Source organism: Entelurus aequoreus, linkage group LG10 (assembly GCF_033978785.1).
Source record: "Entelurus aequoreus isolate RoL-2023_Sb linkage group LG10, RoL_Eaeq_v1.1, whole genome shotgun sequence".
Lineage (NCBI taxonomy): Eukaryota > Metazoa > Chordata > Actinopteri > Syngnathiformes > Syngnathidae > Entelurus > Entelurus aequoreus.
Window position 1 is genome coordinate 81,302,239 of NC_084740.1, and position 24,412 is coordinate 81,326,650.

At 32.8% G+C, this 24,412-nt stretch overlaps 1 protein-coding gene across 2 annotated transcripts in view; it reads left to right on the forward strand.

Annotated features, from left to right (window-relative positions):
- The first annotated feature begins 6,735 nt into the window (after positions 1 to 6,735).
- The window catches only part of LOC133658131 (short stature homeobox protein-like), a 32,483-nt gene continuing 14,806 nt past the window's right edge, over positions 6,736 to 24,412 (forward strand). Inside the window, exons 1-4 of one of the 2 annotated variants that reach the window (XM_062059776.1) lie at positions 6,736 to 7,191; positions 11,028 to 11,239; positions 17,315 to 17,372; positions 17,484 to 17,593. In XM_062059776.1, coding sequence (XP_061915760.1) covers positions 6,939 to 7,191; positions 11,028 to 11,239; positions 17,315 to 17,372; positions 17,484 to 17,593 — 633 coding nt within the window. In that variant the 5' untranslated portion in view covers positions 6,736 to 6,938. The remainder of the gene's footprint in view (positions 7,192 to 11,027; positions 11,240 to 17,314; positions 17,373 to 17,483; positions 17,594 to 24,412) is intronic. The other variant, XM_062059777.1, reaches the window with a different exon arrangement.

The window sequence follows — 24,412 nt, forward strand, 5'->3', positions numbered from 1 at the left end:
ATAATTCATTCACTCAAAATAGAAGAGCATTGGTACAGTTTTTTTTATTATCATAAGGCTCCTATTTAAACATGCAAGTAAATATAAATGCACTGCACATTTGCACTATAAATATTAAAAAGTGATTATGATTGGGTAAGACTCTGATTTTATGTATGAATAAAAAAATAAAATAAATGTTATTATTATTTTTTTTATTTATTTATTTTAATTGTACTATATTTTCTGGGGCATTATACAAAAAAAAAAGTGAAATTAAAGTAAATATAATAAAAAGAGACGTTTTAACCTATATGGTAAAACATTTTTCCATATAATAAGCCCAATAGAAATATGTGTAAGGGTCCACCTGGTGGACAAAAGTGTATTTTAATTGAAAAAAAATAGTCCAATAAATAAATAAATAAGTAGACAAATAGAAGACAGTAATATTTAATATAACATGTGAGCATTGGTTTTCTAATAAATGCAAAAAAAATTAGGAATAATTCATATAAATCAATGCATGTTTTTATTTTATTTTTCATAAATGGCTGTGACGATAATGTAATCATTGCTATGTTGGAATTATTATCGATATTGATACTGTTGTTGATATTAGTCATTTGGATTGTTTTGTGTCATGTTTGTGTGTCCTCAATTGCTCTGTTGATCGCTATTCTGAATGTTGCTGGGCATTTTTCCATATAATAAGCCCAATAAAAATATGTGTAAGGGTCCACCTGGTGGACAAAAGTGTATTTTAATTGGAAAAAAATAGTCCAATAAATAAATAAACAAGTAGACAAATACAAGACAGTAATATTTAATATAACATGTGAGCATTGGTTTTCTAATAAATACAAAAAAATAGGAATAATTCATGTAAATCAATGCATGTTTTTATTTTATTTTTCATAAATGGCTGTGACGATAATGTAATCATTGCTATGTTGGAATTATTATCGATATTGATACTGTTGTTGATATTAGTCATTTGGATTGTTTTGTGTCATGTTTGTGTGTCCTCAATTGCTCTGTTGATCGCTATTATGAATGTTGCTGGGCATTCAGCAATATTGCAATCCTTTTGGAATTACAATTGTAATATTAATGTGTATTATTTTGTTGGACTGATTAATAATAAAATTAAAAAATAATTCTCCTTGAAACACTACTGTTGGGCTACATTCTCAAAATAATCTTACCTATCTCATCATATGAAATATAACTTACTTCACCAATTTTTTATTTATTTTTATTGTGATTACTTATGGAGTATATTGTGAATAAAATTGAGAACAGGAAGTGAACAAAGGTTTTGGCAACTGTTATGTAAAAGAAAAGGGGTGGGATTAAATAAGCTCTGCTTCTTCCTACTCCTTTTCAAACATGTTGAAAAGAGAAACTGGAAATTGTGATGTATCATGTTGCATGATTGCATGTTCCAAATAAAGTCAAACTCAACTCAACTCAACCATATTACAATTAATTGAAAAAAATAAAATTAAGGATATAATTTAGCTTTTTTAAAAAATATATATTTTAATTGTGAAACACTAGATCAAATCAAAGAGTCTGTAAAAGACATCATTGCTATTGCAGTCAAATGATGTCATTATAAAAATGGTAATGAATGAATATTAACAGTATTAAGATAGCACACTTGTAATTAGGGATGTCCGATAATGGCTTTTTGCCGATATCCTGATTTTGTCCAACTCTTAATTACCGATACCGATATCAACCGATACCGTCATATACAGTCGTGGAATTAACACATTATTATGCCTAATTTGGACAACCAGGTATGGTAAAGATAAGGTCCTTTTTAAATAAATAATAATAATAAAATAAGATAAATAAATTAAAAACATTTTCTTGAATAAAAAACAAAGTAAAACAATATAAAAACAGTTACATAGAAACTAGTAATGAATTAAAATGAGTAAAATTAAGTGTTAAAGGTTAGTACTATTAGTGGACCAGCAGCACGCACAATCATGTGTGCTTACGGACTGTATCCCTTGCAGACTGTATTGATATATATTGATATATAATGTAGGAAGCAGAATATTAATAACAGAAAGAAACAACGTTTTTGTGTGAATGAGTGTAAATGGGAGGTTTTTTGGGTTGGTGCACTAATTGTAAGTGTATCTTGTGTTTTTTATGTTGATTTAATAAAAAATAAATAAAAAAAATGATACCAATAATAAAAACACAATACTGATCATTTCCGATATTTCATTTTAAAGCTGTAATTATTATTATTATTTTGTTGGACTGATTAATAATTTTAAAAAATATATTTAAATGAAGGGAGTATTCTTCTTGAAACACTACTGTTAGGCTACAATATTAAAATTAATTTAAAAAAAATCAAATTAAGGACATAATTTAGCATTTTTTTTAAATATATATTTTAATTGTGTAAACACTTTAGATCAGGGGTGTCCAAACCTTTTCCACTGAGGGCCGCATTCTGAAAAATCAAAGCAAGCGGGGGCCATTTTGATATTTTTTATTTTAAAAACCAATACATGTATAAAAAAATATACATTTAGGCCTCCACTCAGGCTTGATCCCAGGGACCCCAAAGGGTTATGGTCCAAAATTTTTTTAAAAATGTGTCATTATTCAGTATTATTATTTTCATTATTATTCAAGTTTTAAATCTGTAGATCAACATTGGGTCTATCTGTCAATATAACGCTTTTAAAGATTTAAGTTGTATGTTCTTCTTGTCAAAGAAAACCCTGTTTTTTTATGGAAAAAATACAAAATATGCAATATTTTCACACAGTAAAATTTTTAAGTGGAATATTTGAGATTATATAATAATTGGAGCCTTAAAAAGGTCAATAACTCATAACAACATTGATTTGAATTCATTATTACTTTTTGAGCAATGACACTTAAAAACAAATCCCACTAAAATTATCGGGGATCCAAATAATTACAGTGTTGAAAAATCAATTCTATTTTTTTTTTTACTGTTTACTTTTAACACAACAATCTCGAGATCAACTTCAGATCCATCCGTCAATTATACGTTTTATTGTTGTTTATGTTTTTCGTTTGTTCGTTTTAGGCCCTTCTTTATAAAAAAAACCAGCTCAGTTTTTTATATGGCAAACACAAAATACCGTATTTCCTTGAATAGCCGCAGGGGCGCTAATTAATTTAAAACCTCCTGTCACTCCGGCGTTTACCGGAAGCCTGCGGGATGGCCGTGCATGCGCTAATTATTTTAAAACCTCTTCTCACTCCGGCGTTTACCAAAAGGAATGCGGTAAATTTAGGCGTGCGCTTTGAGTGTGATGTAAGCATACCATCATGAAAAGCACATTTAATAAAAAAAAAACCTTATTATGGTCTTACCTGTACTTATAAATGGAGTCCATTTGCAGCTCCTTCTGACCAAAAGCATCGATAACTTGTTTATAGAAGTCTTCCTTATTTTCTTTCTTCAGTTTTAAAAGTCTCTCTGTCTCGATGGAGATATTCCTTTAATTATTACCTCCTGCTTCCATTGAAAGTCCAGTTTAGAAAACTGTTTTATTTTAGATACCGGTATGTAATCCTCCATGTTAAACGTTCAGGCGAGAGGGAAAAAAAATAAAATCTGTTGCTGCGTGTTGTCACTTCTTCTGCAGTACCGGAAGTCGCAAGAAGGATCACTAGCGCCCTCTACCACCAGGAGGCGGGAGTCATTTAATGACTTATACAGTATTTGACACACGCAGCTACGGTATATTAATAAAACATAGCTGCTTACTGTTCTTTTTAGCATACTGTACCGGTATTCAATAGCTTGGACCTTAAATCCTACTGAATAGCTCTTTATCTTTTTTCCTTTGTGCGATTGCAAACTACTGAAAGCAGCTTCCTCCATTTTGAAAATGAGGACAGGTAAATCGTCACTCGTGACGTAACGAATTTGACCCGACGGAAGTTCTAGACATATGCTAAATATTTATGCGAAACGAGTTTGACCCGGTGAAAATTATAGACATGCGATAATAAAATTAATATTTTGCGAAACGAATTTGATCCGGCGTTAATAATGAACCGGCGATAAGGCCAAGCATGCGTTAATTATTTTGAGAAACGAGTTTGACCCGGCAGTAATTCTAGACGTGCGAATACTATATTCCCTGCGCCAATTCAAGGAAATACGGTATGCAACATTTTCCCCCCAAAATATCTCAGATGTGACGTAATTGGAGCCTTGAATAGGTCAATAATTCATAATGGCATTGAAGAAAGAAACCGCCTGCATTGCAGCTTTGTGTTATTAGTAGAGATGTCCGATAATATCGGCCGGCCGATATTATCGGCCGATAAATGCTTTAAAATGTAATATCGGAAATTATCGGTATCGGTTTTTTTATTACCAGTATCGTTTTTTTTTTTTTTAATAAATCAACATAAAAAACACAAGATACACCCAACCCAAAAAACCTCCCTCCCCCATTTACACTCATTCACACAAAAGGGTTGTTTCTTTCTGTTATTAATATTCTGCTTCCTACATTATATATCAATATATATCAATACAGTCTGCAAGGAATACAGTCCGTAAGCACACATGATTGTGCGTGCTGCTGCTCCACTAATAGTACTAACCTTTAACACTTAATTTGACTCATTTTCATTCATTATTTTTTATTTTAAAAACCAATACAATATATGTATAAAAAATATACATTTAGGCCTCCACTCAGGCTTGATCCCGGGGACCCCAAAGGGTTTTGGTCCAAAAAAATATTAAAAATGTGTCATTATTCAGTATTATTATTTTTTATTATTATTCAAGTTTTAAATCTAGATCAACACTAAGTCTATCTGTCAATATAAACGTTTTAAAGATTTAAGTTGTATGCTCTTGTTGTCAAAGAAAACCCTGTTTTTTTTAATGGAAAAAACACAAAACATGCAATATTTCCACACATATGGTTATGTAACTGATTTTTATATTGTTTCACTTTCTTTTTTATTCAAGAAAATGTTTTTAATTTATTTATCTTATTTTATTTGATTAATTAAAAAAAAAAAAAAGGACCTTATCTTTGTGGGGCGGTATAGCTCGGTTGGTAGAGCGGCCGTGCCAGCAACTTGAGGGTTGCAGGTTCGATCCCCGCTTCCGCCATCCTAGTCACTGCCGTTGTGTCCTTGGGCAAGACACTTTACTCACCTGGTCCCAGTGCCACCCACACTGGTTTGAATGTAACTTAGATATTGGGTTTCACTATGTAAAGCGCTTTGAGTCACTTGAGAAAAAGCGCTATATAAATGTAATTCACTTCACTTCACATCTTCACCATACCTGGTTGTCCAAATTAGGCATAATAATGTGTTAATTCCACAACTGTATATATCAGTATCGGTTGATATCGGTAATTAAAGAGTTGGACAATATCGGCAAAAAGCCATTATCGGACATCCCTAGTTATTAGAGTACACATTGCGACATTTTCTGGTTACATTTCACCTGTTTGCTCTTTTATACCGCTTATGTTTTTAATTGTTTTTAATCGTATTTTTAAAATGTGCCGTTAAAAAAATGACCCGTGGGCCACAAATGGCCCCCACCACCGGGGCCGCACTTTGGACACCCCTGCTGTAGATCGAGTAAAAGACATGATTGCTGTTGCAGTCAAATGACGTCATTATAAAAATGGTAATGAATGAATATTAAGAGTATAAAGAGAGCACACTTGTAATTAGGGATGTCCGATAATGGCTTTTTGCCGATATCCTGATTTTGTCCAACTCTTAATTACCGATACCGATATCAACCGATACCGTCATATACAGTCGTGGAATTAACACATTATTATGCCTAATTTGGACAACCAGGTATGGTGAAGATAGGGTCCTTTTTAAATAAAAAATAATAATAAAATAAGATAAATAAATGAAAAACATTTTCTTGAATAAAAAAAGAAAGTAAAACAATATAAAAACAGTTACATAGAAACTAGTAATGAATGAAAATGAGTCAAATGAAGTGTTAAAGGTTAGTACTATTAGTGGAGCAGCAGCACGCACAATCATGTGTGCTTACGGACTGTATCCCTTGCAGACTGTATTGATATATATTGATATATAATGTAGGAAGCAGAATATTAATAACAGAAAGAAACAACGTTTTTGTGTGAATGAGTGTAAATGGGGGAGGGAGGTTTTTTGGCTTGGTGCACTAATTGTAAGTGTATCTTGTGTTTTTTATGTGGATTTAATAAAAAAATAAATAAAAATGATACCAATAATAAAAAAACAATACTGATCATTTCATTTCGTATTTTTAAAATGTGCCGTTAAAAAATGACCCGTGGGCCACAAATGGCCCCCCCCCCCCACCGGGGCCGCACTTTGGACACCCCTGCTGTAGATCGAGTAAAAGACATCATTGCTATTGCAGTCAAATGATGTCATTATAAAAATGCTAATGATTGAATATTAAGAGTATAAAGAGAGCACACTTGTAATCCTTTTCATTCATCCAGCAGCCTCCATCAGCCTCCATCAGCCTCCATCATTGATTTGTGGGGGAGAAAGAAGAGAAAAAGATGGAAAAGTGAGGAAGATTGGATGCACCCCCCACCCCACCCCACCATTTTGCTGAAAGTTGAATTGTGCAAAAAGTGCAGCTGAGGCCTTTAATTGCGAGAGACGGCAGCGTGAGGATGAGGAGGAGGAGGAGGAGGAAGAGGAAGAGGAGGAGGCTCTTTTTTCTTTTTTTTTTTTTTTTGTGCTGGAGGTGGTGGTGTATAAATAGTCAGCTCTCCTTCACACAACAGCAGGAGTGATCTCACCTCCACTCCTTCACACGCGGAGGCTCCACGCCGGGATTTTTTTTTTTCATTTTTTTCTACATTCTTTATTTTTTTTTTTGGTATTAATATAAAGTAAGTGAAAGCGGAGGAGAAGGAGAAGAAGAGGAGGCCGCCATGGAAGAGTTGACGGCGTTCGTGTCCAAGTCGTTCGAGTCGAAGAGCGGCGCGGCGAGCAGCAAGGAGGCCGTCACTTACCGGGAAGTTCTCGAGAGCGGCTTGGCGCGGGCACGCGAGCTGCACAGCCCCGAGCAGGGCGTGCACGACTTCGCCGAGGGCGCGCACTGCCCGCTGCACGTGTTCAAGGAGCACGTGCACGAGCTGGACAAGGACAAGCTCAAGGACTTTAGCGTCACGAGACCCACGGAAGGTAAACCCCAATTTTTGTCGTTTTTTTTTTTTTTTAACATATTATACTTTTTTTTTTTAATGCTAAAAATCCCTAAATACTACAAAATAAGAGTCCTCGGTGCGTTCAAATTAAATACGTGCAGACAACCTAATTGTTGTTTTTTAACGACATTATTTCCGGACATAACAAATAACCTTAAATATCATTATTTTAAATATGTTCTAATATTTACACACCAATCATTTTTGGGGGGCAATGAAAATATCATTTTCGGAAAAAGGCTACAAATGATTATTTTAGGTGTTTAAATCAATTAAATAATATTTCCATGGTAATTTAAACAGTAAAATAATGTTATTTCCAGACAAATGTTTTTAATGGTAATTTAAACAATAAAATAATGTTATTTCCAGACAATTTTTTTAATGGTAATTTAAACAATAAAATAATGTTATTTCCAGACAAATGTTTTTAATGGTAATTTAAACTATAAAATAATGTTATTTCCAGACAATTTTTTGAATGGTAATTTAAACAATAAAATAATGTTATTTCCAGACAAATGTTTTTAATGGTAATTTAAACTATAAAATAATGTTATTTCCAGACAATTTTTTTAATGGTAATTTAAATAATAAAATAATGTTATTTCCAGACAAATGTTTTTAATGGTTATTTTAAACAATAAAATAATGCTTTTTCCAGACAATTTTTAATGGTAATTTAAACAATAAAATAATGTTATTTCCAAACAAATGTTTTTAATGGTAATTTAAACAATAAAAAAGTTATTTCCAGACAAATGTTTTTAATGGTATTTTAAACAATAAAATAATGTTATTTCCAGACAATTTTTTTTAATGGTAATTTAAACAATAACATAATGTTATTTCCAGACAAATGTTTTTTTTTTAATGGTAATTTAAACAATAAAATAATGTTGTTTCCAGACAAATGTTTTTAATGGTAATTTAAACAATAAAAAAAGTTATTTCCAGACAATTTTTTTTATAATGGTAATTTCAATGAAATAATGTTATTTCCAGACAAATTGTTTTTTTAATGGTAATTTAAACAATAAAAAAGTTATTTCCAGACAATTTTTTTAATGGTAATTTAAACAATAAAATGTTATTTCCAGACAAATGTTTTTTTTTTAATAGTGGTAATTTAAACAATTTGCGATGAGGTGGCGACTTGTCCAGGGTGTACCCCGACTTCCACCCGAATGCAGCCCCCCCACGCCCCAGCAACCTCAAAAGGGACAAGCGGTAGAAAAATGGATGGATGGATGGATTTAAACAATTAAATAATGTCATTTCCAGACAAATGCTACAAATTACTATTTTTATAAGGTTTGCAACAACGAAATAATATTTCCACACACATTATTATTTTTCGGGTAATTTAAACAATACAATAACGTTATTTCCAGACAAATGCTACAAATTAATCTTTTATAAAGTAATGTAATAATATTTCCACACATATGGTTATTTTTAAACAATAAAATAATGTTCTTTCCAGACAAATGCTACAAATTATTATTTAGATAAGGTTTACAACAATTAAATAATATTTCCACACACATTATTATCTTTAGGGTAATTTAAACAACATAATAACGTTATTCCAAGACAAATGCTACAAATTAATCGTTTATAAGGTAATGTAATAATATTTCCACACATATGGTTATTTTTAAACAATGAAATAATGTCATTTCAGGACAAATGCTACAAATTCATCTTTTACAGGGCATCAGAACAAAGAAACATTTCCACACATGATTATTTTTATGGTAATTTAAACAATAAAATAATGTCATTTCCAGATAAATGCTGCAAATTATTATTTTACAAGGTTTTTAGAACAATGAAATATTTCCACACATATATTTGATTATTTTTAAACAATAACATAATGTTATTTCCAGATAAATGCTACAAATTATTATTTTAAAAGGTATTAAAACAATGAAATATGTCCACACATATGATTATTGCTAAACAACAATATTATTTTCAGACAAATGCTACAAATTATTCTTTTAGAAGGTACATAAACAATAAAATAATACCTCCAGACGTATATGTTACAAACGATTATTGTTTACTGTATTTAAAAAAATAAAATAACGTTATTTCCAGACATATATAGAAAGAGAGATTTTTAAAGAATGAATCATTTGGAATCAGATTGTACAAAATAACTATCATTAATCATTCAGCATGAACGTTATTACACTTACACACTCATATGTTTCCAGGCACAAAAGCAACATCTTGAACTTTTAACTCTACAAATGTAATACATTTCCAAACATAAACTAGTAATATTTACAATTTCCCTAATTGTGCACAATTTTGTCCTTTTAAAATACAAAAATATGTGTTACTCAGCTATAGAGAAGCAACAAAATGATGTTTATTTATTTTGTTTTTTATTTATTTCCTACGGAATAGAATAGAATAGAAAGTACTTTATTGATCCCTGGGGGAAATTCAGCTCCACAGTTCGCTCATAATAAACAATAAACACTTAGGTATTTTTTTTTTTACATGTGAATAATATAAATACAGTCTATTATACAGCATTATTCACATGTGAATAATATAAATACGGTCTATTGTACAGCATTATTCACATGTAAATAACAAACATAGTCTATTATACAGCATTATTCACATGTGAATAATATAAATACAGTCTAATATACAGCATTATTCACATGTGAATAATATAAATACAGTTTATTATACATATAAATACAGTCTATTATACAGCATTATTCACATGTAAATAACATACATATAGTCTATTATACAGCATTATTCACATGTGAATAATATAAATACAGTCTATTATACAGCATTATTCACATGTAAATAACATAAATACAGTCTATTACACAGCATTATTCACATGTAAATAACATAAATATAGTCTATTATACAGCATTATTCACATGTGAATAATATAAATACAGTCTATTATACATATAAATACAGTCTATTATACAGCATTATTCACATGTGAATAATATAAATACAGTCTATTATACAGCATTATTTGTATGTAAATAACATAAATATAGTCAATTTGTACAGCATTATTCACATATGAATAATATAAATACAGTCTATTATACAGCATTATTCACATGTGAATAATATAAATACAGTTTATTATACATATAAATACAGTCTATTATACAGCATTATTCACATGTGAATAATATAAATACAGTCTATTATACAGCATTATTCACATGTGAATAATATAAATACAGTCTATTATACAGCGTTATTCACATGTGCATAATATAAATACAGTCTATTATACATATAAATACAGTCTATTATACAGCATTATTCACATGTAAATAATATAAATACAGTCTATTACACAGCATTATTCACATGTGAATACTATAAATACAGTCTATGATTTTAAAATGGACTTTTGGTGATATTATCTGGCATGTTATTAATGCATTTGAAAATGTTCTATCAGGCACAATGTGCAAAAAAAAAACTATACGTGCAAAAAAATCCTTAAGATATATATATATATATTTTTTTTTCCCCCATAATTTTTAATATGATTAATAAAAAAAATAGTATGCTTCCATAATGACATATATATTAAAGAATTTGCCAATTATTTCGATGTATGTTGCACACACACATTTTCTCGCACACGTACACATTTTCTCGCACACACACACACACACACACACACACACACACACACACACACACACACACACACACACACACACACACACACACACACACACACACACACACACACACACACACACACAAAAACTGACCTTGTGCTCCGTGCAGGCATCTACGAGTGCAGCAAGGACAAGAAGGAGGAGGTGAAGTCCGAGGACGAGGACGCTCAAAGCAAGCTGAAGCAGCGTCGAAGTCGCACCAACTTCACGCTGGAACAACTCAACGAGCTGGAGAGACTCTTCGACGAGACCCACTACCCTGACGCCTTCATGCGGGAGGAGCTCAGCCAGCGCCTCGGTCTCTCGGAGGCCCGCGTCCAGGTGGGTCCCGCCTTCCTCCGGGTCTTGCTTCCTGGCTCCCTGTAGGTGCAGAAGGTGGAACAGGTGCAGATAATTGGCATGGAGCTGGACTAAATAAGGCTCAGAGTGGCACCTCTTGGCAAAACAAAGGTTGGTGGATAAATAGACAAAAAAAAATAAAAAGGAAAAACATAAAATAAAAGAAAAAATATTATCCATCCATTATATACATATTTAATAATTTCATACATGACATATTTTAATTCAAGAAATTATTCTCAAACACACAGTTTGGTATTTGGCACTTTTAAAAAGGTTATCTAATAATAATAATAGATTTTATTTGTAAAAAGCACTTTACATTGAGTAAACAACCTCAAAGTGCTACAGTGTATTAAAAAAAACAAAACAAAACAAAACAAAAAAAAAAACATAAAATAAAAAGATAATAAAAAAATAAATACAAATAAAAACTATCTGTATTTAATTATACAAAAAAAAAAATACCGTGAGATATGCAATATGAAGAAAAAAACGAACATTAATTGTGCCCGATAATAAGTGCTCTTGTTAACGAACACGAACGCATCATTATCTGCAATTAAATGCGAGTGATAGGATTTAATAGGAGTGTTGCGTTCACGTACAGCAGGGAAAAGTGTGTTTATTTTATTCGCTGTGTGTGTGTTGTGCTGTCAATGCGTCGTGTAATTGAAAGTTATGAGCACACTCTCTAATTCACTTATACGTGTGTGTGTGTGTGTGTGTGTGTGTGTGTGTGTGTGTGTGTGTGTGTGTGTGTGTGTGTGTGTGTGTGTGTGTGTGTGTGCCGGCGCGCTGCTAAATTAAATGTCATTATTCACTGTCTCTTGTCAAAAAAAAAAAAAAAAAATTAGATTATGGCGTTTGTGAAAAACGGTAATGAAGATCTAACATACTCCATAGACACTTTTATCTTACAACTGCGCATCATCCTCATAATAATATTGCTAAAAAGAAATCAATCTGAGGCACTATTATGACGGCGAGGGACCGTTGTCCGACTCCCTCCCAATGACGTCATCATACCACTAATCCTCATCAACACTAAGCCCTGTGAAGTCCAAACGATCCCTAATTCCTCACCAGTGAGATGATAATCATTCAAAAAGGACGCTAATATAATAATTATTCACTACAAAAGGAGCCTGATGATGAGCATTAATGGCCTGACAACAATTCGTACAGTGTCATATGTTCATGAACACGTCATGTAAACAACGTCTAGCACATTTACACGCTGCATACTCATTTTTTGTACATATTTAATTGTCTATTTGTTTATGTGCAGAAGCCTTTAGGCTGCATTGAACATGTTTTATTTACATTTGTGCAACTCAATAATGAACACACATAAGGTAAAACACCAACTTATATATTTGGGGGGGGGGGGGGGGGACCCTAAATAATAATATGCAATGTTAATAAACTAATATATAGTGCACATTTACACACTTTAAACACATTATTTGCACATATTTCAGTAATCCCTCGTTTATCGCTGTTAATTGGTTGTGGCAAAAAGAATTTCTGAAAGTAGGAATTATTAATTATGGATTTAATATTTTCATAGTTGATGTATAATATGAACGTGTACATATGTTTTATTAATATGAGAATCCTCCAGACATGTAAGTAGAGATCACGGGCCCTGCCAACCTCGGATTAGAAGTGCTAAATGTCAAATAATTTCCATGTGGAAATTTACAGCAAACTTATTCCTAGCCGCTTCCTGCTCCGTCACTGGTAAAATACATAACCGTCAGTGCGAGTCTTGAAAGGCTTTGAATTGTGTTTATAAAAGTCAAGTCTTCATGATGTCAACATTAATATTTTTGCGCCAAATTAACAATCACTGAGCGATTTAGTTCCAACAAATTGGTTTTAAGTATAAAACACGCATCAAATTAAATGTGAGTTTGATTTAAAAAAGTATAGGAAAAAAATTCACAAAAATAAAAAATGAGAAAAAACATTAATGAGGGATTAATAAAATTAATTTAGCACGTGGAGGCCCTGGAAATACTCACCTTTTATTCAATCCAATTTAGTAATGCTGCCTGAGGCTGAGCCAATCAGTGGCCACGATACTGAGCAGCCAACACTCCTGTAGTATTCATGTTGTGACATCATGTAGCCTTTTTTTAGGCTTAATTTAGGCCCTCATTTTATTTTCTATACTTTTTGGGCTTGATTGTTTTTCCCTGATTGCAGCTTTAACACCTCGAACACTGTCACGACTGTACCGCGTTTTTCGGAGTATAAGTCGCTCCGGAGTATAAGTCGCACCGGCCGAAAATGCACAATAAAGAAGGAAAAAAAAACATATATAAGTCGCACTGGAGTATAAGTCGCATTTTTGGGGTAAATGTATTTGATAAAAGCCAACAGCAAGAATAGACATTTGAAAGGCAATTTCAAATAAATCAAGAATAGTGAACAACAGGCTGAATAAGTGTACGTTATATGAGGCATAAATAACTAGGGATGATGTTCGAAACCGGTTCTCCCGGTTGTTCGATAAGAAAAGAACCGATTCCATGGACTCGAATCCCTTTTTGAGAACCGGTTCCCCTTATCGAGGCCACTATAGTAAAGACAAAGAGTTGGTTCTTTATTCGAATCCCTGGGAACGAATCCCGTCCCACAGGAAATGCCCTGTGGGACATCACAGGAAATGACGTAGACTGAGCTACGTCATTTCCTGTAATGTCACACAAGCAGCAAAAATAATGGATGGGAAAAAACGCCTCAAGGCATGGCTATTCACCTATAGTGATCACAGAGACAGGTTTGTGTTACTGTATATATTTGTTTTTCTGAAAAGTCCCACTTAATATACTTTGGGTAACAACAGTCAATATTTTTTCTTCTTCTTTTTTTTAGGTGGGGTATCAATCAATCAATCAATGTTTATTTATATAGCCCTAAATCACAAGTGTCTCAAGGGGTAACAGTCAATATTTATTTATTTTATTTGATCTTTTTCTTATAAAATAAAAGTGAGCTTTTGTTAAACCAAATATTGTGTTTTTTTCCATATACACTACCGTTCAAAAGTTTGGGGTCACATTGAAATGTCCTTATTTTTGAAGGAAAAGCACTGTACTTTTCAATGAAGATAACTTTAAACTAGTCTTAACTTGAAAGAAATACACTCTATACATTGCTAATGTGCTAAATGACTATTCTAGTTGCAAATGTCTGGTTTTTGGTGCAATATCTACATAGGTGTATAGAGGCCCATTTCCAGCAACTATCACTCCAGTGTTCTAATGGTACAATGTGTTTGCTCATTGGCTCAGAAGGCTAATTGATGATTAGAAAACCCTTGTGCAATCATGTTCACACATGTGAAAACACTTTAGCTTGTTACAGAAGCTACAAAACTGACCTTCCTTTGAGCAGATTGAGTTTCTGGAGCATCACATTTGTGGGTTCAATTAAACGCTCAGAATGGCCAGAAAAAGAGAACTTTCATCTGAAACTCGACAGTCTATTCTTGTTCTTAGAAATGAAGGCTATTCCACAAAATTGTTTGGGTGACCCCAAACTTTTGAACGGTAGTGTACAACAACCTATCTGGATTCGATAAGAGAATCGATAAGGAATCGGTTCGATAAGAGGATTCGATAATAGGCTCGAACTCGATAATTTCTTATCAAACATTCATCCCTAAAAATAAGCAACTGAGAAGGTGCCTGGTATGTTAACGTAACATATTATGGTAAGAGTCATTCAAATAACTATAACATATAGAACATGCTATACGTTTACCAAACAATCTGTCACTCCTAATCGCTAAATCCCATGAAATCTTATACGTCTAGTCTCTTATGTGAATGAGATCAATAATATTATTTGATATTTTACGCTAATGTGTTCATCATTTCACACATAAGTCGCTCCTGACCCTGCGACTTATAGTCTGAAAAATACGGTATATGCTTTAATCATTTTCCTGCATATGTTTGAGGGAAGGCTTAGTTCTCCATGCACCTTTATTACCGTATTTTTCGGACAATAAGTCGCAATTTTTTTCATAGTTTGGCCGGGGGTGCGACTTATACTTGGGAGCGACTAATGTGTGATATTATGAACACAAATAATATTATTGATCTCATTCACGTAAGAGACTAGACGTATAAGATTTCATGGGATTTAGCGATTAGGAGTGACAGATTGTTTGGTAAACGTATAGCATGTTCTATATGTTATAGTTATTTGAATGACTCTTACCATAATATGTTACGTTAACATACCAGTTGGTTATTTATGCCTCATATAACGTACACTTATTCAGCCTGTTGTTCACTATTCTTGATTTATTTGAAATTGCCTTTCAAATTGTTGGATTTTATGTATTTTATCAAATACATTTCCCCCAAAAAATGTGACTTATACTCCAGTGCGACTTATATATGTTTTTTTCCTTCTTTATTATGCATTTTCGGCCGGTGCGACTTATACTCCGGAGCGACTTATACTCCGAAAAATACGGTAATAATTGGTCAGAGTGAAAAAGTGCACTTTGTCAAAATAGTTGCATCATTATTAGCAAAATGTGGTCATTTTATTACACAAACGTTTTAGAGAAATGCCAGAGAAGTCTGCTTTCAAGGAAAAACTACGTGAACATTTTTAATCGAGATTAAGGCAAGAGTTGAGTTGGATCACCAAAAAAAAAAAAGAAATAAAAAACTTGAATTGAAGTTGTAGAATGATGTGTAAAAATGATAATTTTTGCAGGAATAAAGTCAGAAGTTTAACCCTTTACATTTTTTTGCGGACAACTGTAGTATTTTTAGGTCAACTCCACAAGAACAAAGTCATAATTTTATGACGCAAATATGTAATGTAAAGTTGTAATAAATGAAAAATTAAGTACCGTATTTTTCGGACTATAAGTCGCAGTTTTTTCCATAGCGATTTATACTCTGGAGCGACTTATGTGTGAAATGATGAACACATTAGCGTAAAATATCAAATAATATTATTGATGTCATTGACGTAAGAGACTAGACGTATAAGATTTCATGGGATTTAGCGATTAGGAGTGACAGATTGTTTGGTAAACGTATAGCATGTTCTATATGTTATAGTTATTTGAATGACTCTTACCATAATATGTAGGGATGTCCGATGATGGCTTTTTGCCGATATCCGATATTCCGATATTGTCCAACTCTTTAATTACCGATACCGATATCAACCGATATATGCAGTCGTGGAATGAACACATTATTATGCCTAATTTGGACAACCAGGTATGGTGAAGATAAGGTACTTTTTAAAAATAATAATAAAATAAGATAACTAAATTAAAAAAATTCCTTGAATAAAAAAGAAAGTAAAACAATATAAAAACAGTTACATAGAAACTAGTAATGAATGAAAATGAGTACAATTAAGTGTTAAAGGTTAGTACTATTAGTGGAGCAGCAGCACGCACAATCATGTGTGCTTACGGACTGTATCCCTTGCAGACTGTATTAATATATATTGATATATAATGTAGGAACCAGAATATTGATAACAGAAAGAAATGGGGGGAGGGAGGTTTTTTGGGTTGGTGCACTAATTGTAAGTCTATCTTGTGTTTTTTATGTTGATTTAATAAAAAAAAAAATAAATAAAACCGATACAGATATTAAAAAAAACGATACCGATAATTTCCGATATTACATTTTAACGCATTTATCGGACATCCCTAATAATATGTTACGTTAACATACCAGGCACCTTCTCAGTTGGTTATTTATGCCTCATATAACGTACACTTATTCAGCCTGTTGTTCACTATTCTTTAGACATTTTAAATTGCCTTTCAAATGTCTATTCTTGCTGTTGGCTTTTATCAAATACATTTCCCCCCAAAAAAGCGACTTATATATCTTTTTTTCTTTCTTTACTATGCATTTTCGGCCGGTGCGACTCATACTCCGGTGCGACTCATACTCCGGAGCGACTCATACTCCGGAAAAATACGGTACTCTATTACAAATGACGACTGGAGTATCTAACACGGCGCTATTTTTTTTCTTCTTCAAATTGCAGGTGTGGTTTCAAAACAGAAGAGCAAAATGTCGGAAACAAGAAAACCAGATGCACAAAGGTAAACGTGGCTTTTTCCACTCTTGTGATTGATTTTTTTCTTGAATATTCTTCTTTTAAAAAAAGCAAACAATCCTTCTGACACAACAACAACTGTCTGGCCGCCTGACAGACATCTTTCCCTTCTCTCCAGGGGTCATCCTGGGCAGCGGCAGCCACCTGGACGCCTGCAGGGTGGCGCCCTACGTCAACATGGGGGCCCTCCGCATGCCCTTCCAGCAGGTAGGCCCCTGACTCTCACTCATGGTGGTGGGGGGGGTGGGGTGGGGTGTATGGACTCCATGGGAGTGAAACGATGAGTCAGCGGTATCTTGGTGCGTCCGGCGCTGCAAAGGCGATGCCCCTTTCGCCCTCTCTCTGCTCCTCCTCGTCCTCCATTTGCTCGCTTCCTCGCTCTTAAAGCCTCCGCCTGCGATGTTGTGACATAGCCGCGGCCTAATTAGGCCAACGGGGCGGCGTGAGGCGTGTACACATGAAAGAGACGATGAAAGGCGGGGAGGGGTGTTGAAAAAAAAAAGAAAAAAAGGGAGCCGGCCCTGATGGATATTCAGGTTGAGCTGGCAGGAGTGTGAGGCCTGCATGCTCAGAGTACAACATGAGTGCAGCTTTCAAACAGCTAGCCTCAAATACACACCACTACTACTACCAGGCCCGGCCCTAACCAATCTGGTGCCCTAGGCAAGATTTTAGGAGGAGTGATATTGCTTAATTAACATTAATGATGTGCACTTTAACAACTAGGCTTACAACTATACCTAATATATAAAGGGGTGGAAAAGTGACTATTACCTGCAGGGCAAACATTAGCTAACCAGAAGGCAATAACAATGTTAAACAAAAAAACACCTGCTTAAAAGATCCAATACAAATGTCCCTGAGGAATGTAAGGTGGGAGTAGTGTAATTACCTAACGTTACATTATTATTTTCCATAACAATTTAGCCCCCTCCACAATATCAACCCGACGTTAAAGCAGAACTAGCTATTTATTGATTAGCAATTGCAGAATCATGTAACATTAGCTTAATGCTAAAAAGCCAGGTTACTATCACATTCTGTAACAGACAAATAATTTCATGTAGGCTAACGTGACCTACCTGCTACCTCTGTCTTTTTTCTCGTTTCTCCTCCTCTTCTTTTCTCTTTTTTCTTCCCCGAGCACCTGACAGTTTTGGCTGTTTTGACATCTTGTGTTGATTTTTTGATGTGGTGACGTCCAAAAAGAGTCATGATACGGGAGGGGAGGGGGCGCACCGTGCGGGGGAGGGGAGGTGGGGGTCGGCGTAATGTTGTAACAAATAATATTTCTATTAAATAGGCTTTACTTTGCATTTTAATTAACGTGGGATTATTTTTTGTATTTAGAAATAATAGTACCAACTTTTTTTTAAATTAATTTATTTATTTTTTCTCCAACATTTGTGGCACTGGCGTGGCGCCCCCTGATGGACGGCGCCCTTAGAATTTGCCTATACGGCCTATGCCACGGGCCGGCCCTGACTACTACTACTACTATAGTACTACTACACAAATACACACTACTACTACTACTATAGTAGTACTACACAAATACACACTACTACTACTACTACTACTATAGTAGTACTACACAAATACACACTACTACTACTACTACTACTACTACTATAGTACTACTACACAAATACACACTACTACTACTACTACTACTATAGTACTACTACACAAATACTCTCATCTACAATACATTTGCACATGTGGCTGTCACTTTATATTGAGAGTAAAGCAATAAAAAAACTACACTAAATGAAGAGGGCCACAGTTTCAAGAGCCCTTGAGGGGCCCGACATCAAAATGTGGACGTTTCTTTAGAAAGTGCCTCCGCAAGGTTTCGTTCCTTTGAAACGTACTTAATTGCAAAATAAACACACGGGCTTTCACACTGCACTGTCAATAAAGTCATTGTTCTGCCCTCGCTACTCGTTTGCAGCGCGTGCAGCCCGGCAGATAGTTAACAGCACGACCAAACAGATGCTAAGTTTTGTTGAGGATTGGTGGTCCTTCTTTTAAATTATTTTTTTCTTCCTCGGTTTTATGTCTTCCTTTATTTTGGTTTGTAAGACTGAAAGTATAAACATTGCACAAGCATAAAGTCCATTGTGTATTCTACACAAATAACATCCATTGTTTATTTTACATAAATAATGTCCATTGTGTATTTTACACAAATAACATCCATTGTTTATTTTACATAAATAATGTCCATTGTGTATTTTACACAAATAACATCCATTGTGTATTTTACATAAATAATGTCCATTGTGTATTTTACACAAATAACATCCATTGTTTATTTTACATAAATAACATCCATTGTTTATTTTACATAAATAATGTCCATTGTGTATTTTACACAAATAACATCCATTGTGTATTTTACATAAATCACCTCCAATGTGTATTTTACACAAACAACGTCCATTGTGTATGTTACACAAATAACATCCATTGTGTATGTCACATAAATAATGTCCATTGTGTACTTTACACAAATAACATCCATTGTGTATTTTACATAAATAATGCCCATTGTGTATTTCACATAAATCTCATCCATTGTGTATTTTACACAAATAACGTCCATGGTGTATTTTACACAAATAACATCCATTGTGTATTTTACACAAATTACATCCATTGTGTATTTCACATAAATAACGTCCATTGTTTATTTTACATAAATAATGTCCATTGTGTATTCTACACAAATAATGTCCATTGTGTATTTTACACAAATAACATCCATTGTGTATTTTACATAAATCACCTCCAACGTGTATTTTACACAAACAACGTCCATTGTGCATGTTACACAAATAACATCCATTGTGTACTTCACATAAATAACATCCATTGTGTATTTTACATAAATAATGCCCATTGTGTATTTCACATAAATCTCATCCATTGTGTATTTTACACAAATAACGTCCATTGTGTATTTTACACAAATAACATCCATTGTGTATTTTACACAAATAACGTCCATGGTGTATTTTACACAAATAACATCCATTGTTTATTTTACATAAATAATGTCCATTGTGTATTTTACACAAATAACATCCATTGTTTATTTTACATAAATAATGTCCATTGTGTATTTTACACAAATAACATCCATTGTGTATTTTACATAAATAATGTCCATTGTGTATTTTACACAAATAACATCCATTGTTTATTTTACATAAATAACATCCATTGTTTATTTTACATAAATAATGTCCATTGTGTATTTTACACAAATAACATCCATTGTGTATTTTACATAAATCACCTCCAATGTGTATTTTACACAAACAACGTCCATTGTGTATGTTACACAAATAACATCCATTGTGTATGTCACATAAATAATGTCCATTGTGTACTTTACACAAATAACATCCATTGTGTATTTTACATAAATAATGCCCATTGTGTATTTCACATAAATCTCATCCATTGTGTATTTTACACAAATAACGTCCATGGTGTATTTTACACAAATAACATCCATTGTGTATTTTACACAAATTACATCCATTGTGTATTTCACATAAATAACGTCCATTGTTTATTTTACATAAATAATGTCCATTGTGTATTCTACACAAATAATGTCCATTGTGTATTTTACACAAATAACATCCATTGTGTATTTTACATAAATCACCTCCAACGTGTATTTTACACAAACAACGTCCATTGTGCATGTTACACAAATAACATCCATTGTGTACTTCACATAAATAACATCCATTGTGTATTTTACATAAATAATGCCCATTGTGTATTTCACATAAATCTCATCCATTGTGTATTTTACACAAATAACGTCCATTGTGTATTTTACACAAATAACATCCATTGTGTATTTTACACAAATAACGTCCATGGTGTATTTTACACAAATAACATCCATTGTGTATTTTACACAAATTACATCCATTGTGTATTTTACACAAATAACATCCATTGTTTATTTTACATAAATAATGTCCATTGTGTATTTTACACAAATAACATCCATTGTGTATTTTACATAAATAATGTCCATTGTGTATTTTACACAAATAACATCCATTGTTTATTTTACATAAATAACATCCATTGTTTATTTTACATAAATAATGTCCATTGTGTATTTTACACAAATAACATCCATTGTGTGTTTTACATAAATCACCTCCAATGTGTATTTTACACAAACAACGTCCATTGTGTATGTTACACAAATAACATCCATTGTGTATGTCACATAAATAATGTCCATTGTGTACTTTACACAAATAACATCCATTGTGTATTTTACATAAATAATGCCCATTGTGTATTTCACATAAATCTCATCCATTGTGTATTTTACACAAATAACGTCCATGGTGTATTTTACACAAATAACATCCATTGTGTATTTTACACAAATTACATCCATTGTGTATTTCACATAAATAACGTCCATTGTTTATTTTACATAAATAATGTCCATTGTGTATTCTACACAAATAATGTCCATTGTGTATTTTACACAAATAACATCCATTGTGTATTTTACATAAATCACCTCCAACGTGTATTTTACACAAACAACGTCCATTGTGCATGTTACACATATAACATCCATTGTGTACTTCACATAAATAACATCCATTGTGTATTTTACATAAATAATGCCCATTGTGTATTTCACATAAATCTCATCCATTGTGTATTTTACACAAATAACGTCCATTGTGTATTTTACACAAATAACATCCATTGTGTATTTTACACAAATTACATCCATTGTGTATTTCACATAAATAACGTCCATTGTTTATTTTACATAAATAATGTCCATTGTGTATTCTACACAAATAATGTCCATTGTGGATTTTACATAATGTCAATTGTGTATTTTACATAAATAACGTCCATTGTGTATGTCACATAATTAATGCCCATTGTGTATTTTACACAAATAACATCCATTGTGTATTTTACATAAATAATGTCCATCGTATATTTTACACAAATTACATACATTGTGCATTTTACATAAATAACATCCATTGTGTATGTCACATAAATAATGTCTATTGTGTATTTCACACAAATAACGTCCATTTTGAATTTTACATAAATAACGTAATTTGTGTATTTTTACACAAATAATGTCCATTGTGTATTCCACACAAATAACGTCCATTGTGAATGTTACATAATGTAAATTGTGTATTTTTACACAAGTAATGCCCATTGTGTTTTTTACATAAATAACGTTCATCGTGTATTTTACACAAATAACATCCATTGTGTATGTCACATAAATAATGTCCATTGTGTATTTCACACAAATTACATACATTGTGCATTTTACATAAATAACATCCATTGTGTATGTCACATAAATAATGTCCATTGTGTATTTCACACAAATTACATACATTGTGCATTTTACATAAATAACATCCATTGTGTATGTCACACAAATAATGTCCATTGTGTATTTTACACAAATTACATACATTGTGCATTTTACATAAATAACATCCATTGTGTATGTCACATAAATAATGTCTATTGTGTATTTCACACAAATAACGTCCATTCTGAATTTTACATAAATAACGTAATTTGTGTATTTCACACAAATAATGTCCATTGTGTATTTCACACAAATAATGTCCATTGTGTATTTCACACAAATAATGTCCATTGTGTATTTCACACAAATAATGTCCATTGTGTATTTCACACAAATAATGTCCATTGTGTATTTCACACAAATAACGTCCATTGTGTATTTTACATAAATAACGTAAATTGTGTATTTTTACACAAATAATGTCTATTGTGTATTTCACACAAATAACGTCCATTGTGTATGTCACACAAATAATGTCTATTGTGTATTTCACACAAATAACGTCCATTGTGAATTTTACATCAATCAATCAATCAATCAATGTTTATTTATATAGCCATAAATAACGTAAATTGTGTATTTTTACACAAATAATGTCCATTGTGTATTTGACACAAATAACATCCATTGTGCATGTTCCATAAATAAAGTAGGTTTAGTGTTTCAGCGTTACGAATATTTAAGAGTTCAAACAGAGTTAAAGAGACAAAAACAACACGGCCACGAACACAAAAGACATCGCAAAGTCAGCAATTTCATACTTTGTTGTCCAGTCGCTGTTAAAAGTCAGATTTTTTTCGCGATATATTTGGAATATTTTTAGGGTCAATAGTGTCATCTTCTTCTACTCATTGCGACACGCGGCCACTGCTGCTGCTCACTGCTCCCCTCACCTCCCAGGGAGTTACCAGGGGTGATGGGTCGAATGCAGAGAATAATTTCGCCACACCTAGTGTGTGTGTGTGTGTGTGTGTGTGTGCGTGTGTGTGTGTGACAATCATTGGTAGTTGAACTTGAACATGTGCTTGGCTGTTTCCCCCTGTGGGGTGGCGGGAGTACTGCATACATCATCAACACTGTTTTCAATGCTTTCATCAAGCTAATTTGGCTGATGTTGGGCGGGCCAAATTGAAAACTTTGGCACGCGGGCCACCAGTTGAATAGACCTGCTATAAATAGTTGGGCTGTGACTCTTTGGGCACCACACGATTCGATTCTTGGAGGTAACCATTCGATTTAGAATGAATTTTCGATTGAAAATCTATATTAAAAAAAAACTAACCAAAAACATTAGGTGCCAGTTCTATGATTAACTACATTCCTCCATAAAATAAACAGCAATGATCTTTTTTTTTTTTTTTTTTTTTTTAAAGAAAACTGGTTTTGTTTAATAAAATTCTCCCCAAACATTGAATAAAGTCAAATAAAAATAAGGCAACAAGACAAATATCCTCTTTTGTAAAGTAAATGTGTACAGCAGATATGATCGTCTACATCAGGGCTGTCAAACTCATTTTCATTGAGGGCCACATGGCAGTAATGGCTGCTTTCAGAGGGACCTTTTTAAAAATTAATTGACAATATGTAACCTGTGATTAATCATGATGAAT